The sequence below is a fragment of the Strix aluco genome, chromosome 2 (genome assembly GCF_031877795.1).
Source record: "Strix aluco isolate bStrAlu1 chromosome 2, bStrAlu1.hap1, whole genome shotgun sequence".
Classification (NCBI taxonomy): Eukaryota; Metazoa; Chordata; class Aves; order Strigiformes; family Strigidae; genus Strix; species Strix aluco.
The window spans coordinates 79,469,084-79,487,169 of NC_133932.1; the positions used below are offsets into that span (position 1 = coordinate 79,469,084).

An 18,086-nucleotide genomic window follows, 5' to 3' on the forward strand; every position below is an offset into this window, starting at 1 on the left:
ACTGATTGTTGTCAATATATATCCCTCTAAGAAAACCCTTTGCTATGGTTCTTTATCAAGCTTACAACTTAAATCACAACACGCATCCATCTGTAAAAGTTAAAGCATATTTGCTTTATACTTACTGCTATTTAGTTTGTACCAGAAGAGCATTTTGGCTCTTAGCTGATACTTAGTTGAACTGCAAATAGTTGACAGTGTTGTTTGAAATTACTGGGTAGCCCTTGTCAGCTTTGGATGAACTTTTTGATTAAATCAAAATGGACAATACAGGACATGCAAGGGAGATTTCATTAAATAAATTTATTTGTTAAAATAATTTAACTCCAAATACAACTGCTGAGTTTGCATTGAGTTCTATGTACAATTCTTGTTTTATTTCAAACATCAAGGTTTAAACAACTGACATTGTTACAAAACAAACTGTTGCCCCATTTTAAGTTGCCAGTTGTATTAGAGCTCAACAATTAACTGTGAAATACATTAACTCACCCCTAGGAAACTCCAAATCAACAGCGTTAAGCCTGATTCCAGAACCCACCTTCAGTCTTCCTTCAAACCCTGATCAAGAATTAACAGATGCACAACAATGCAGATAAAAGCCTCCTGCAGTTGTCAAACATTTGCTTTTGTTGCGGAGTTTCACAATTAAAGCCTAACCAGTGCTTTGACAGCACACTGGTAAAAAAAATAAAAATAAAAAACAAACATGCACAAAACCCCCCAACCAAATGGCTGACATCTTTAGGCAACATTCTATACAGGAAAGCAAATACCAGTAGTTTTCCCACAGAAAAGTAATGGCAACTGTAGCACTGGGGTTAGGGAGAGGCTAGAACCAGAACAGAAAATGTCACCAAAATTTTGCTGATGCTCTGAAGGGGCAGGCGGGGGGACAGACACAACAGAAAAACCAAACCAAATCAAAACCCCGTGTAATTATGTTTAATACTCTTGATCTGATTCTGGTTTGTTTGTTTTGACTAGTTTTTGTGTGTATTTTTAAGGGAAAGAGGAAACAGTTGCTCTCACTATCATAGCTTAAAAGAATAAAAGTTGCAACGTTTAAAAAAAACCAACAAAACTGGAGAAATGCTGTCTTTGTAGAAAAGTACAAAGCTCTACAACAACAGCCAAAGGAAAAATGGGTCTTTGGAACAAATCATAATATTTTAAGGCATGTTATAAGAAACTTTCAAATACTATAATTGGTAATCCTATCAGGGTACAAATGAAACAGCAACCCAAGACCAATGACTCCCGCAGGGTGGCCACACAGCTGCGCGTGGCTCACTCACCTCCCTTTCTGCTATCCCTATAATTTGAAAAAACCTCTGTCAAGTGCAACTGTCATTGATTCAAGCTCCACTATATTCACATTAGTGGAAATACAAATAGTGCATAACTACTTCCTCAGAACTATACAATGAAAAACAACACTTACGCTTTTCCCCCCCGCCACGTTGTGTGGTAGCTTACATACAGCCTATGTTTTTGAAAATGTAAGAGTGTAATGAAGAAACAAGACTGGGAGATATTTTCATTAATATTTTCTGTTAAAAGTTTACTGTGCAATTTTTCCTATATTAAAAGCCCATCTGTTTTATATTATGAACTTCATGTTAGGCTGTTCATATTGTACTTCATGCCACTTTCTTGGTTGATGAACAATCTGTGAGGTAAGATTTTAACATCTCTGTAAATAACATTGCATAACATGCACTTCCAACTCAGTTTCAAATTTGGGTTTGGGTGGTTTTTTTGTTGTTTTTTTTTTTTTCCTGGGGTTTTTTTGAGCACTTATGCAGTGGATCTCACACTGACAAGCTGTTTTACAGATAAGTTGTACTGCTCAATAAACCACTTCCCAATCTAGATGTTTTAAACATTGAAATATCATTAATTCAACATCTCGCATCTTGCTTAAGCATGGCAGCTGACACAATGGGCAGGCAGGGGGTAGGAGAACATTCATACCATCTAGTTTAGGCATATAAGTTGTGTGACTCAGAGGACCAAAGTTAAAAGCCTAAGTTTGCTATATAGTCAATGGAAAGAGGTAGGTGCCTCTAGGAGGGCGATTCAGAGCACCCAAAATGGGCATTCAGATGCCAGAAATAAACGGTGTGCCTATCTCCCTAAGAGAACAAAGTACAGTAACGAAAGCTCTGCAAGGTAGATGGGAAACGGGCTACATTTGTGTTCTAGTAAGGCTTAATGTTTTGCAACATCTAATGCCCTTTGATACATTGGTTGTGGAAATATCTTGAAAGATTAAGGGCAGAGATGGCCAGTTCTCTTCCATTAATATGATTTCCTTTAGTTATCATCCACTGAACTATAATTCAAAACGTTAAGGATGTTTATGTATGAAAATCTGCAAAGCATTTTGTTCTCAAGTTTCCTTTGTAGCAGATGAGAGCGTTTTTAGGAAGTTCTGCAGATGGAGGCAAAACTCTCGAACCTAACTCCAATTACAGCATTTCTAAGGGCCATATACACACACACATACACGCTCAACACACACACACCAGCACCCCTGTTTTCACTCATTTAAACACAAGGAACTACACTGTTACTGCACAAGATTGAAAAACTAATAAACGCATGGTGTTATTTAGACCACAGGCTCAGCGACTCTGTATTTTTATGGCCAATTTTACCTATAAAAGATCCAGCTCAAGACAATCTCTCCAGCATTTAAAATCTAAACATTGTGATTGAAAACTCTTCTATACTTTGATTGTAAGACTTCGGAATAGGTATTTCTGTGCCATTAGTCATGCAAATGATAAATACTTCACTGCTATGAAACTAGCAAGTCAGAGCTCGAGCATCCTTTCAAAATAAAATATTTGCTCCCACCATTTAACACTCCAATAATTGGGGCAACCTTTGAATGGTGTGTCAGGCAATTAAAGAGCCATTTCCACACTCACCTAAGGAATTACAACCATAACTATTTCACCTCTGAACCAAATGATTTCACATGGTTATTCAATTTAAGTTTTCAACATTAAAGCTATCAAATAGCAAACTTGATTTTCAAAGGTTTGTTAGGGATCACACCAGAGAACATAGCCCTTAAAGGCAAGAAAAATTGTTGTCTTTAACAAACTTAAAAATGCAGGATGTTCATACTGTCCCACGAGGTTTCTGCAGAAGGGAACATATGGATGCAACATGGCTTAATTTTCCTTACAAGATGGTACTAGTTAATCTATTAAAGTGTTCCTTGTTAGTAAGGCTCAGCAATTTTTTTTTCATCACAGTTGCTTCCTCCTGGTTCAGTAAAGTGATAAATAAAGATGCTTCCTGCTTTGTAAACAGAGGGTTTGTTTGGCTTTTTGCAGACCAAAACCTGAAGTGATCCTCCATTTTTGAGCAGCAAAATGAAAGATTTAAAACATTCCAATGCCAGACTGTTTCTTCACCCATCATTTGTTTTCAGATCTTGCCTCTCATTTCATACACTGATTCAATGTTTTCTATTTCAAGATGTGGGATAAAGTGTAGAAATAATAGCATCAATTTTAAAAAAAAATCCAAACTATATAGGTCTCTGGTAGCCTCTTCATCTAACACTGTCAGAAGTTCTGGTGAAATCAACATACTTGACTGAACAAACTTGGCCACAAGTGATAGCGCACGTCCTGAACCACAGTAATTAGACACTGAAAGACTTGGCTCTCCTTTCGCGCTTACGCTAGTTGTGAATGGTCTTCAGAGATATTCTCTCCACTGCTTTTGCTTCCCATTTCCAAAAGTTTTCCAACTTCTTCGGAAATAGTTGCTGTTGTTGCTGTCTGACATGACAACACACGTACGCTCGACTGGAACGACCCTGTAGATCAACTGGCTATGCCATAAAATTGCAGGTGCTCAAAGGGAAAAACGGGTGAGATGTGGTCATTTAACCCAATTATATTCAGAGTCAGTGATTGACTTCCAATGCTCAGCTCTGAGTTAATGTTGCTACTTCACTACAGATGTATTTCAAGTGACCCACAAACCAGGAAGTGAAGTAGACAGTTTTACCACCTTACAAAATTTCTGCAAATTAAGTCCAGGTTAGGTCATTTTTAATGCTATTGTATATTACATGCAGAACAGCATGGATCATCTTTGTCTGGCTGTGCTGCATAGTTCATTTGTCTAACAATTTCCGCAAAGAGCTCATCCACCATTGTTTTACTTTTAGCAGAGGTCTCCATAAAGGGGCAGCCCCATTCTTCAGCTAAGGCTCTGCCTTCACTCGATGATACTTCTCTCTCACTTTCCAGGTCCACTTTATTACCAACCAGAATTACAGGCACCTTCTCATACCTACAGTTAAAAAAACAAAACCAAAACACAAAAACAACAGCAATAATTATATTTAAAAAATAGCAACATTCTAAATGTAAACATCAATTTACAAACAGTACAGACCCAACAGGAAAGAGACATTTGGATGATCTTAAAATTTTACATATTTCACCTTCTAGCGATTTGTTGCACATCTCTTTCCCCCCAGCGCTTTTAGAGTTCTAGGAAATGCTTCCTCCTCTGAATTTTCTTTCCCACCAGGAAATCTGCCAGGAACACTTCCACAGTACAAAAACTAGGAATATAGTATTTTTTATGTTGGCAATCTCGAGGTGTAAGAACAGGATGGATGTCCAACCCTCTCTTCAACATCCCCCTTCTCCCTGAACAGGGATAAGGATGCATCACTCTCCCTTTCAAGGGTACATTCATCTTTGGTTAATATATACGTAAGTCTCAGATTAGCAGTAAAAGAGAGAAAACCAAAGGGACAGTAAATTTGTTTGAAATTTCAGGAAATGTAGCCCACTTCAAGTACTGTATAAACACAAAAGTATTGTTGCATGAAAACATGTATTAGCTAATACAAGATATACAACTCTCCCTTGCAGCATTCACATCATTATGCCAGTTAAACAAGCTGAAAAGAAAAAGAGTTCCAGGATATACTATCACAGTTCTGCTTCATAATCAACTTGGACAGCACAACAGGTCATATAAGCTATGAAGGAATTTATTGCTTTGAACCTCTTTGTGAGGGGATCCTTGCCAAATTTTTTTTAAACTTAAAATGCTTGCCTTCCCCCCTGCCCCATCCTCACATGCATAAACCCTTCTTCAGACATGGAACTAAGTGTTCAGTCAGATTTTAAATTTACATATTTGCCATAGCAGAGAAGAAAACACTGGGACTATTTCCAAAATACTCTTACACTGTTTTTCTCACAAAAGCAACAAGGACTAAGAGGAAAACTGATTATGGCTTTTAGCACTTAAACTAAACAAAGATCTATGAAATGAGATGGTTCCCTCTTAATTTAAACCTGATTTTTCTACTTTGTATTAGCTTAGTGTCAAATCACTTGAGTAAGACTGAGCTGTGGACAGACAACAGTCATAGCTGACACCTGCAGCAGTTGAAGATGTCACTGTCCTTAAACCACCTATTACTCCTCATTCATCCCTCCCACCTGCCCTCCCCGCCTCCCAGGCAGGGCAGCACAGCAGAGCTGGTGCATGTGCCTCAGCTGGTTGAGGGAAACGTCCAGCAGCTTGGTCTAACCTACCAGCCATGATGAAACTCAGCTGTCAAGACTCTGCACTGGAACAGGGAACCTATGTGTCCTGTTGGCTCTACTGCAGGGACGATGGGCTCCCACAGAGCCAGAAAGGATAAAAAGGCAGTAACTTCTCAAACCACCTCAGCAACACTTACACCACCACAGCAGTATCAAAAATTGGTTCAACTGTCATAAGATGCAGCTGAAATTCTAAACTTTGTTATGTCTCTTTGCTAACTATGGGAATGACATTTAATCCACAGTCTAGGGCTGTAGTCAATAATTGTAGACAATTCCCCTTACTTCCACCATTTATCCTACCCTTGTTTACCATCTGAAGAGATACAATCAATTTCTCACTCTGTGGGTATACAATATTTAGCACACCGATACCTTTGGAACTCTTGCAAGAGCTAAGCTGCCTTTAATTAAGTACGAAAATACACACAAGCATCTTGAAATCTGTCCTCCCGCGTTTAAACACATGATAGTATAGACTTTAATTACATAAGATGGATGGCATTCAACAGATAAGACAGCAATTCAATATTTCTTTTTATCTTTATTGTTCAGATGCATGTGTCCTATTATATTTGCTGTACAGCATTAAAACCCCTTCAATTAAAGTGGAATCAGGTACACCTTCACTGCATTTCTCCATATCTGAGGGCCCCAAACCTTCCCCCGCCTTCTGCCAGCTCCTCCAGGTATTCTGTATCTTCTCAATTTTTCCCACTGGTAAAACTGAGAAATTCAAAGCAACAACTTGATAAGCATTCAGTGAAGAAGTAGATGAGCCAGAATTAAAACAGAAGATCTCCTCTCTTCTCATTCTGCAAGATCACTCCAATTTGTGGAGAAACATATGAGGAAAAAAAAACCCCACATGTTGCAGATTTATAGCCAGTTCCACTGAAATATTCACGTGCCTAAAAAGGTCTAGGAACCTTAGAAAAGCTGGGCAACTAAATATCTGAGGAATTGTTTACTATGAGTACTCGGTACCTAGGAGATGGAGCAGTGGAAATAGTGAAGTTTCATACTTCAGAACAAAAAGAAGAACTGATGAGCTGACAGGATAGATGTGAAAATTCTAATTTAATTTATTTGCAGAGAAACCATTAGGTGGAACAGAGAGAAGCACTTTTCTGTATCGTTTTTCTAGCTTTTGCCTCTTGCATTTACCCTATTCACTACCCACCGTCACCTAAAATGAGATGGGAATCCTACAGTCAATAGTCTTATTCACCTTATAATCCAGATTCACCCAATAACCACTTTACAACATTCAATTGTGTAAGAAAATGTTTCTGCAAAACACTCATCATGTCATCTTATCAAATACCTCCTCCCTCCTCACAGGGCAAAAATAAAGTTGCTCTTGCAAAAGACATCCTTGTATTACCTAAATTTTGAGTAGTCAACTTTACAGAGAAAATATTTTTTTATATATGTATATTCTGTGTGACGTATGTATATCCGTATATATATAAAATATAAAATATATATACTTATGCCTGCCTATAATATATAGAGAGAAACTATCTATAATATATACACACACATAGAAAGAGAGCGTCACACAATTTGTCCTTCTACATAGAAAAGTCAGCATCCATTATCTAGAATAATGGAGATCAGAATACAGCAAATCTTTGGAAAACAGTCCATGCACACTGAGCGAATGACTGGCTGCAGTATGGGTTAATGAGCCCATTAGTTCAGTATCAGTCCTGTCAGACCCAAGCTGAGCATGGGAGAGACAGAGCAGGCGTCTGTATATTGTATTCTCCAAATACCAAGATGATGATTGATTGACTGTGTGTTGGACAGTGCCATACGTCAACTAAAAGGTCTTTACAGAAACTATGTGGTTCCATGCAGTGCTTCCAGCCCCTGCCTGTCTTCATTCAGAGTCCCTAAGGGTCTCCACATTGTACTTCCCAGTTTTCAAGTTCTGGTAACACACCATGGAAGCCCTAGCTCTCAATTAAAGCTCCACAAGCTCTGAAGTTCAAGCTGGGTCTCCACCCTTTACCTCCCAACACTGCCAGAATCTCCTGCCTCAGTTAGTATCCTGGGCAAATTTATTTTCTATGAGTATGGAGGAGATCCCTGGCTCAACGCTCTCCTTACCACAGCTGTGATCTTGCTGGAAGTGACTTCTGCTGGCTCCTGGAGGCTCCACTCACTATTTGCAGGGCTTCTGACTGGCCAGATGTTGGCACACACACCGCTGAAGTGGTGCGTGGCAGCACAGGGAAAGGCAAATCTCTCAGATGAGGTGAAATTACATGATTCTAAGGAAAATTGAAGGGAAAAAAAGAACATCTCTTCCTCACAGGCTTTTCACCCTGTTGAATTTTGGTGACTCAAAAGGAAAATAGCTTCTTAACAGAGGAAAAAAAAAGAGCTGCCTTGCAATGCCTAAGCAGCAACACAGAACCCTTCCAGACAACCACAAAAATCAACCCAGGAATTCACAAATCCTTTCAAAAGCTTCAAGTAGGTTTTAACCTACTCACAAATACTTTTAGAAGAGCAAAAGAGGCTAAAACCCCACCACCTCTAGTAGAGTCCTGAAAAGTAAGACTGCTGCTGCCATTGCAGGATGTCTGAGAGGGCAGCTCAGCCCACTATGGGAGCTGGGCAGAGGTCTCGCCTTTCAGTGCAGCCCATCTCCCCCTGCCTATCCCCTTAGCACTGGAGAAGCGGCACAGTTCTGCTCCTTGTTCCTGGAGCAGGAAAATCCAATTTTCTCAGTACTGCTGAAAAGCTTTGAGCAGCACTGATCATTCCTAATGAAAAGCATGAGGGCCACCTGAAAATGAGAACTGCTGCCAGTTTCATCTGTATCAATGCAGCACAGTATGTATTCTAGGGCAAACATCATAGCAGAGCCTGTAAGAAATATACTCAAATGCAGCATGGGAAGGCTTGACTTTTCAAGACCTCTTCAGGAACACATTTTTGCAAGACCAATTACACGTGTTTGCAGAACACGTTTAAAGAATAAGGTACTTCACCCTGTTCAAATGATCTCACTATCTTAAGCTCCAATATGACAGATACTGAGCAGTGGCAACTCCTGAAGAGATAACACGACTGCAGTCATTTATAGCCCCATCAAAGACACTGATGCAGAGTCAAATACCATCATATCTAGGATATCACTACTGGCAAGATACAGTCATTGCTCCAAAAGACAACCAGCATGTATTTCCCAGTCCCAGATAACTATTCAATGCTAAAACCATCCTGTTATCCATCTTTAATGAGCTTCTGAGACCAACAGGCCACAGTAAATCCCTCAGTTTTCCTGAGGATGGACACCATAGCCACGTGGAATCAATAAATACACAGACTTTAAATGCTTTATGTGGCCCAGCTATGCACCACTGACCACACTGCCTTACACACCACACAGCAATAAATAGTTTCTATATTTCATCTTACCTCACACATATATCATCCAGGTTTCTGTTTAGATTAATACGTATACTTTGAATAACAGCTTAAAACATTTAGAAAGCCTCAGGATGAATGGTATATAAGTGATCTTCAGAGATATTTTACCTCCCATTTTTTCTATCTCCAATCTTATTCAGAGAGAGAAAAATATGTGCAGCACATCTGAATCTCTTTTAGAAGGTACCTTTTGGATTTCTGGTTAGAGTTGTCATTGGATAAAGATAAAAATAAAGATGATGTGCACTGAAAATATAATAAATGAAGAATAAAAAGAAGTTTAAAAAATATGTATACCTAGGCTAATAAACTGATCTGATTCCCTTAAACTGTGCTAGAGATTACCCAGTACCCCTAAGTGGGGGTGGGGGGGAGAAACAGGCTGGACCAGTATAGGAGAAGACATAAAAAGTTCAAATGGTTTCCTGCTTTCTAATTTCACATTCTGGAAGTGTTGCATCTTTTCTAGGATTTTTGCCTGAGCTTCATATCACAGCCAAATATGTTCAACCAAAATGTGGAAACTTTCTGAATAATAAAAACAAATTAAGACAAAAAACATGTAAAGACTATTCCTTATAACTAGCTTAAGTCCTGTTGAAGTTTATGGAAAGACATATGATTTCTAGCTTTACGTGTTAAATACTGGGACACTGAAATGTAAAGGTATCTATCCATGATAACTTCCCAGTCATCAAAAGGAGTCTCCAGTAATAAACCAACTTTATCACCACCTTCTACATGCAGGGTGTCTTCCCCCCCCCTTTTTTTAAAGAATATATTTCTGGCACTTTTGATAGTATTTCAAACAGGAAAGTAATATAAGGGATAAAGATATTAGGGACACTGATAAGGCAAATAATATCAGAAAGTCAGTAAAAATAATTATTCTTCCTTTTAGACTTACAAAAAATTTGTGGTAAGAATCCTGACAAAATACACAGTAAAAGAATTCTAGGCAATATGAAATAAACTAGACGTTTCCTCATCTAGAGAAAGAACATATTCCAAGTATAACTATCAAGACTTTTTCTTATTCCTTTCACACAATTTCTTGGATATTTAATGCAGAATCCTCAATAGTTAAAACTCACATCAGTTTCAGAGGATAAGAAAAGACGCACAGTGTTCCCTAAACTGATTCTGAGCTTCTTAAACACCAGGATGAGAGGAAGCAAGACTACAGAATCATCAAGGGGAAAACAAACAATTTTAACCTTTTGCTGAAAGCTTGAATCAAAGCAGCAGGAAAAATATATACACATTTCTAAAGCAATTACTACCTTGTCTTAAGAAATTCAGCCACAAAAGACATTTCACTTTTTCCAAACCCTAATTCTTTGTATTTCGGTAGCTTTAAAAATTTTAGCATTATGAGTTAAATCAACAGCAGGGGCTCAGTCTGCAGAGCTATATCTTTTTTCTATATACTTGGACTCCTGCAAATACACACCAGTGAAGATGTGCCTATACCTATATACAGGTATAGAATGTGTCAGGATATAGATATCTAAAAATAAGCAGGTTACTGCAAAGTTTAAGCACTTTGCTCTCTAATGAAAATTATTACAGCTTTTCAGGTAAATCCATACAGAACAGCTGTAAAACCTCCATCATCCTGATGCAAAGGAGTCATTCCAGTTTACTAATTAATTGCATTTAATATTCAGTTTTGTAAGCTATATTGTGTAAGGATTTAATTACTTAAGCAACAACTCCCAACTAAAAAAAAAAAGGACTCTTAAAATAATTTTTATAAATGAGTAGATGTTAAAGAGCTTATTGGAAGTCCCACTGCAATTAGGTGGCTGAGTCATGAATTCGTTTGCTATAAAGAACAGTGTATGGCTTAATTGCAGGACTGGGAATCTAACATTTTATTCTGGGCTTTGACATGAACTCCTTATATAGCCTTTGGGAAACAAACTCTTCAGATGGATAGACGGAGGTATATAAAGTCAGGATAATTGTACTTACTCATAGGACAGCAAATTAAATAATAATTGTAAAACAACTTGAAGACTAGTATTAGAATAATAAATAACCACCACACCATATCACTTTTGAGGAGGCTTCAGAAACTATCTTTGTTCTTGTACATGAAACTTTCTGGAAATAATCACCTCAACTTAAATAAAAAACTTTAAAGCCAATTCAGTTCTGTGGTTGTCATAGTCAGCTTATGTTTTCCAGTTTGGTTTCAAGGTCTAGGAAAAGTCTCAACTAATGCCAGTTTTGCTGAAATTGTTTGGCAGGCACACCCTTAGTGCTGTGTTTGTAAGTAATTAGAGGAAATAGTTCTCTTCCAAGCAAAAGCCCAAGAAACAACAACAAAAGCCAACATAATGAAGCACTATATATATTTGCTTCCCAACCGTTACTATAAGAACTTTTCAACCAAAACACTTAAACACATTATTTCTAGGCAATTTACAGCTGAGACATTCCAAGGGACAAGAACGGTGGATGGTACTATCCAAGGCACATACTCAAAGGCCATCTAGTAAACCTACATTCCTTTACTGCAACAGAGGCAACAGGATGATGCATACCATTTCTGTATGAAGGACACTAAAGAACTTCTCAGGTCATTTACAATCACTTCAAAGCAAAATTCTTATCTATAGAGGACTTCCTGCATCTAAAATCTCATACGGGAACTAGAATAACAATAAACTCGTTCCACGTGTTCAGCCTGCTTCTGCAAGTCACTGCAGATATAGCCTATCTTCAGCTCTGTCACCCACTTACAGTAAAACGCCAAGAACACCTGAAAATTCAATGGCCTGTCAGCATTCCCTATGGGAGAAGAGTTCACTGTTCACTAAAAGGAAGCCTTAAAGAAAAATCCCTGATCATCAAGACATTAGGGAGACCTTTTCTCAGCAAGTTTGCAGAACTCCATGAATGTTTAAACTATGTCCAATAGCATTATCAGTTCCCCTTGAAGTAAGGCTCTGGCATAGGAAGTGACAGGCAAACAGCACTTTAGGTGCTGGCGAAGGAGCCTATGACAGTAGTAACATCAGTTCTCATCTACTGGCACTTCAGATGCTTGAAAGTTTTCTCAAACAAGAGGTTAGCTTTCACCTTAAGCAGGACACCTCTCCCTAGTACCTATCATGAAAATTTGTATCTAACACTGAAGTCTATTACCAAGGCTGAAAAGGCTCTAAGTGATATATAACATCTACCTGCTTAGCAGCAGGTTTGCTGTAAGCATATCCAAACAATATTTTACTCCTCGAGTTCCCTCTCTATGCTAATCAAAATTCTTATCTTATACAATCAAGCATCAACATCATCTTGTTGAAATTCTGAAGTACTTGACACATTTAGCAACTTAGAAACACTGGAATTTTCAAATAAGAATTTTCTATTCCTTGGTATAGTTTAAGAAGCAATAACCACAAGTTTCAAATCCATATAAAACGCAAGGCAAGTGTTTTACCTGACTTTTTCCATCATAAATAATTCTCTTGTTTCTAAAAGGCAGAGGAAAACCAGAATGTCCTGTAAATCTGAGATTCTCACAGGTGCATCTATTTAATTTAGTTCCTGTCTCTATACTCAGTTTGCACTGAAAGAAGTCTAGTTGTGGAGAAAACTATGAACAGATTACGAGGCACAGTATGGTTGCTTAAATACAAAGTTCTTGCTCAAAATTTCCATTGCTAAAGTTGAGCATCTAATTTTTTGAAAATTGCTAATAGCTGTAAGAATGGCTCAACATATTGAAATTTAGGCTTCATATTTAAGAATTTAAAATTAGCATTCATAACTGAAAATTATTCTCAATGACCATATTAGTTTTCTGACCTTAAATATTTTTAAGCCATATGCTAATATATTAACATCTATTCCAATATAATGAGCATGACTGGATATGTCAAGGTTTTCAGTACCTACCGAATGTACAACATATGGAAGGCACTAAAACTAAAGAGACTACCGTATCTATCCTTTATTTGTAATTTAAAGTCTTCAAAAAAGACAATTCTTTAAAATGACCATTTTTTCAGACATAACCACTTAAAACTAAACTTTATCCTCTGATACCTTGCAGAAAACACACGTGCTGGTTCAGTTTCATACCCTGTTACAGATTTCCTGTGCGATTTCTAGGAATTCCTAGAACTCTGTACGTCCGTTCTTCATCTGAAGAAAACACCACTTATCAGCTTTAACCTCTGAACGCCTATGGCATATAACACTTCTGAGGTCTTCCATCCTTAGCAATGGAGGCAACCCAAACGTCTTGAAGGAAACATCCCACATCCCAGCTATTCTCAGCAGAAGGCTAATTAACACCACAAATCTTCAGGTTTTCTTTACAAGTATTGAGAACAGACACATTAGGGCAGATTATGCACCAACATCCAGCTTGCCAGCAGAAAGAATAAACCTATTTATTCTTAGGTGTGACTCTTTAGAAACAGGTGTGCCTCAGCATAGGAGCAAATACACCAGCATGGGAGACAAAACCAAGGTTGTTATCTCACTTCAACTGCACCAGCTTGAGCAGAAACTTCAAGGGCTCACAATATTTTAAAAACATATGCTGACATTGAGGGATTTCTCCTCTTCCTTCCTTCTCTGTACAAAACTTTGACAAGGTCAAAAAGCCTGCCTATTCTGATGATGTGAGATTTAATAGGTCCCTTTGCAAAGGCAATGAAAAATGCAGATACCTATTAAAAGCAATATAAGTCCCTTGCACATCATACATCTATGTATTCTGTTTTGTATTTTTAATTTATCACTTTGCTGTGTTCAAAGAACTTAACAGTGACCCTAACATGCTTTACCATTTATCTATCAATACATGCTTTGTCAGAAGAAATTTCTCTCAGAAGCATAGCTCTTGACACACAAACCTTTAGATGAATTACTGTAATGTTTCAAAATATACTGTAAACTTACTGCACAAGGAGGCATTGACAGAAGGTGGGTGAGGAGAAGGAAAGCAACTGAACACATTTGTACTGATTCAGATCTATCAAAGCTTATGCCTGTAGCTGGGTTAAAGAAAAATCTTTGAGACAAAGATATTGTTAATATTCCATTTGGAAAAGCTAAAGTAGCACTTAATCCTTCTATAATGCACAGAATCTGAGAGGTAATTTATGAGGACAATGGTAGGTGTAGTTTCTTATAGATTCAGTCAACGCTGGTCTCGAAGGCAGAGGTTAAAACTAGAGCTTTAAAGTCTTCCCCTCGCCATCCTCCAGTCCATAACTAGGGTTGAGCACATGCCACAGTTTCTTCCACAACTAGAGCACTGACAGGGTGTCTTTCCCACCAACAATTCAGATCGAATGTAATCATTAGTTAGATTTCTAATTCGTTCCAGACATCAAACCCCAGAACCACTGGGGCAGGAAGGGACCTTGGGAGGTCCAAGGACAGGCCTTCCATGACACCTTTCGGAAGTTGTCCTACCATTTAATTTAGTTAAATTTTGCCACAGAATTCAAAACTTACTGACAGGTAACGGAGAAAGATGAGACAAGAAGACAACTGAGTTGCATAAGGCTTGTTTCCATAGAAAATGGGCTGAGAAACAAATGCCAAAGCTATATAAATATTTATAGCTATTCATTTATGTAGAGGAACTGATAATCGTACTTACAGGACTCAAGACAGACATATATGCTAGAATTATGAAAGCAAAGTGAATTAACCAGATTTTAGAGAATTAACTAAAGCTCAAGCATAAGTTAATGACAACTTCAATCTCTTTATCCTTGTTTATTTAAGCTATAGAAAGTGAAACTTTTTAGTGGATACACAAAGTAAAAATTTTGGCTAGCAAAAACAGTAAAATGCATATGCATTTTAAAAGGGCCAGAAGACCATAGTCCTGTAAGGTATTATTTCACTATTTAAAAGTGAACACACTCTTACATGCCTTTAACCAATTTATAATCACTGATAAAAATCCCACTGCAAAACTTATTTAAACTATTCTAATAGGATTTTCTCTAGCTTATTAAAATTACACTTTTACAGTCTTCAAGAATAGGCCTAACAATTAATTCAAAACCTTCTTAGTAGCATCACCTGCTTCCAAAGGATTAGAGTTCAGGAATGATCATGTTGTGCCATCCAGTCAGAACCGCACAGAAAGTTTCTCCTCCATGTCGAGGAAAGAACCTTCTTACTCTGAGAAGCCAGAGCTGCTGACTTTCAGCACTACCCAGATCTAGCCTCTGAAAACATACGCAAGCCTGGATCACAAAATTCACTGCCGACAATTTGATTGTCTGTAGAACTGAGCATTACATTTGGATATAAACTGCAATTCCATAGTGGCTTTTATTTATATTTTAAAGAATTTGACCTCTTGCAATGAACCTAGCATAAATTTCTGCTCTCTCATCAATTGCCTTGTAGAAGCTAAGGCAGGTAGATACCAGAGTTTGTATGATATTGCATAGCCTGAAGAGAATGCGTGTGTCTAGTACAAAGCAGAGACTTCTTGTTGCCCTAGTAACCAAAGAAAAACACAGCTTTATGTCCTTCAAGCTAATAAAAATATCCTACAATGCATAGAAGAAAACTTTGCAAAAAATGCTCTGTTCAGACAGATTTTCCTCACAATGGTACGATTAGGTTACAACTCTTGGTATTTTTCAGAAGATAAGACTATTTTACAGAAACTCTAAGCAAGTGGCCACTGTGGTATAGTGAACCAATTTAGGAAACAATAGCACAAGTTCCATTATTTTCTGTTTTACTTCAGAAGTAGTATTATGACTTCATATCCTTTCGACTACAGTGAAGTCCTCTTTTACGAAAATAAAATTTGTCACCGACAAAGAAAAACCAGATGTGAATCTGAAGACCTTGACTAGTTTCATTAGCAGATGCTCTGAAAGCCTCTTTAGTTCTGCTGAGTTTCTACCAGAACATTTGACTTTCAACTTGGGAAAGAAAAACATTCTGCCATGACTTCAGAAAATTGGCCGTTATTTTACAAAATAATTTATCGAACTACCATAAGCCTAGTTCAAGGATTTGGAATGTTTAAACGAATAGAGCACCAAGGTTTTCTTCTCCACAGTTTTCAGAAGTGACCTCCATCTTTAACAACTCAACTTTGTAATTCTAGAAATTTGATTCCAAAAGAACACATCAGCTAGTTAAGTGAAACCACTTCCGTATCTAAAGATGACTACAAAAACAAGGGCTTCCAAAGCCATGTGGCATTTGTTTGGTTTTTGTCTGCTTTTTTAGAGTAAGCATTGGTTTATATTCAAGTATACAACACTGCCTCCCAGCATACTGCCTCTATGAAGTGAATATAAAATATGATTTACTGATAACCTCTCTTATGCTGAGCATAAGCTTCAGAAATAATTTTCTTCAGAGCTTTCTTCATTCTTCCTACAATAAGACAGGTACCAACTAAAGAAAAACAACAACAGACTACTTCATCCTAAATCAGCATCCTGAATATATTGAAAGACTTGAAACTAAATTTTACCCATTCTAGTATCCAGAACTTTCTCTGCAAGAACTTATTTACAAAGTGACATCAAATATAGGGTATTATCCAGTACATAAACCAGTAAAATCTAAACATTTTATTCTTCCTTACATGTGTGTGTATGTATATCTCAAATCTAATATTTCAGTAACTGTTAAAATGAAGCCAGCTAGAATGAGGATCTCAGATGTACTCATTTCAGCTGTTGAGTTATTTCTATTTTAACTACTGTATAGATGTTAATTTCTTTGGGTCTAGTCTAGGTTAAAAAAAGCTTTCTTCTCCCAGAAGAGTTTTACTAACCTGTCTGACAGTCATTTTATTGTCTATGAAGACACTTTCTGGCACTCAGTCACCTTGAAGACTGTTTTATCTTGCACATGTTAACCCTATCCACCATTAGGCCATGCTGGCACAAGCACGGTTAGCCTCTGGGATTCCCTCACCACGCAGCTGCCCACGCCGCTGTGTCTCTGGGGCTTTAGGCACCTGCCTGCTTTGGCCGGTGCCAAAGCTGTGTCAGCAGCGGAGCAGGTACACCAGGGTCAGAGCCCAAGGCTCCCAGCTGCCAGCACCCCTGGGGCACTGGAGCACCTCCGTGCTGGCATTCTGCCGGTGGCTGTAGGCTGGCTGATAGCCTGTGTCACCCAAAGAGATGGTTACTCTGCTGAACAGATGGAAAGGATGGGCTTTGCTAGCTAAGCAACAGAAAAATCAACACGTGCATGCATGTGCAAGAGGGAGGGAGTGAGAAAAAAAGAATGAAAACCTTCACAACAAGAGGCTATGTCTCTTACTGACATATTTTATTCAGAGGGATAAAAACCAAACAAGCCAGGCCAACCTAAATAATTGTTTTAAAACATTGCAAATTCCCACATGGCCACCAATTTTAATATTGCTTAAATTAGGTAGGCAACAGTGTGGCTTTACAGTGGTTTAATTAAACCTGTTCAGAAAGTAACTTAGTGTCAAAGTTTTCATATCTGGACAAAGCCTATTTTAAATAGAAGGTGACTGCAGAACCTGGTGAAATCCACATTTTGGTTTTTCTCCTGGCTCCTGACCCCACAGGTTGGAAGACTGAAAAATCCCTCTGCATATATATGCATATATTTGTGTATATAGGTACATTTTGTTTCTCTGAGTAAGATTATTTTTAAAGTGGCAACATTTAGATAGGTAATTTTGTGAAAGATGCTAAACTATAATGTACTTTGTTTTATTCTGAGAAACAAAATACTACGCCAATATTTAAATGGCTGTTTGTCACATTGGAGGTACAGCAAGGATGATAATTTGTACAGTTAACCTTCAGAAGTGACAGTAATAACAGTAAGAAAGTATTTGAGAAGGCTGGATTTCTTTTAATAAAAGTGCCTATATTTAAAGGTACCACACACCCTAGTGTCCATTACACCTTCTTCATTGAATCACTAATTGGTAACTAGAATTTCCTGAAAATAGTCCACTAATTATTTTTTCCACATTAAGTTGTTCTATGCAGAAAGGCCATTCCAATTAATATGAAGGTGTGT

General features: G+C 37.8%; 1 protein-coding gene across 1 annotated transcript in view; it reads right to left on the reverse strand.

Moving 5' to 3' along the window:
• Positions 1-288: 288 nt before the first annotated feature.
• RAP2A (RAP2A, member of RAS oncogene family) overlaps positions 289-18,086 on the reverse strand; it is a 31,930-nt gene continuing 14,132 nt past the window's right edge. Inside the window, exon 2 of the mRNA XM_074815424.1 lies at positions 289-4,326. Coding sequence (XP_074671525.1) covers positions 4,089-4,326 — 238 coding nt within the window. The 3' untranslated portion in view covers positions 289-4,088. The remainder of the gene's footprint in view (positions 4,327-18,086) is intronic.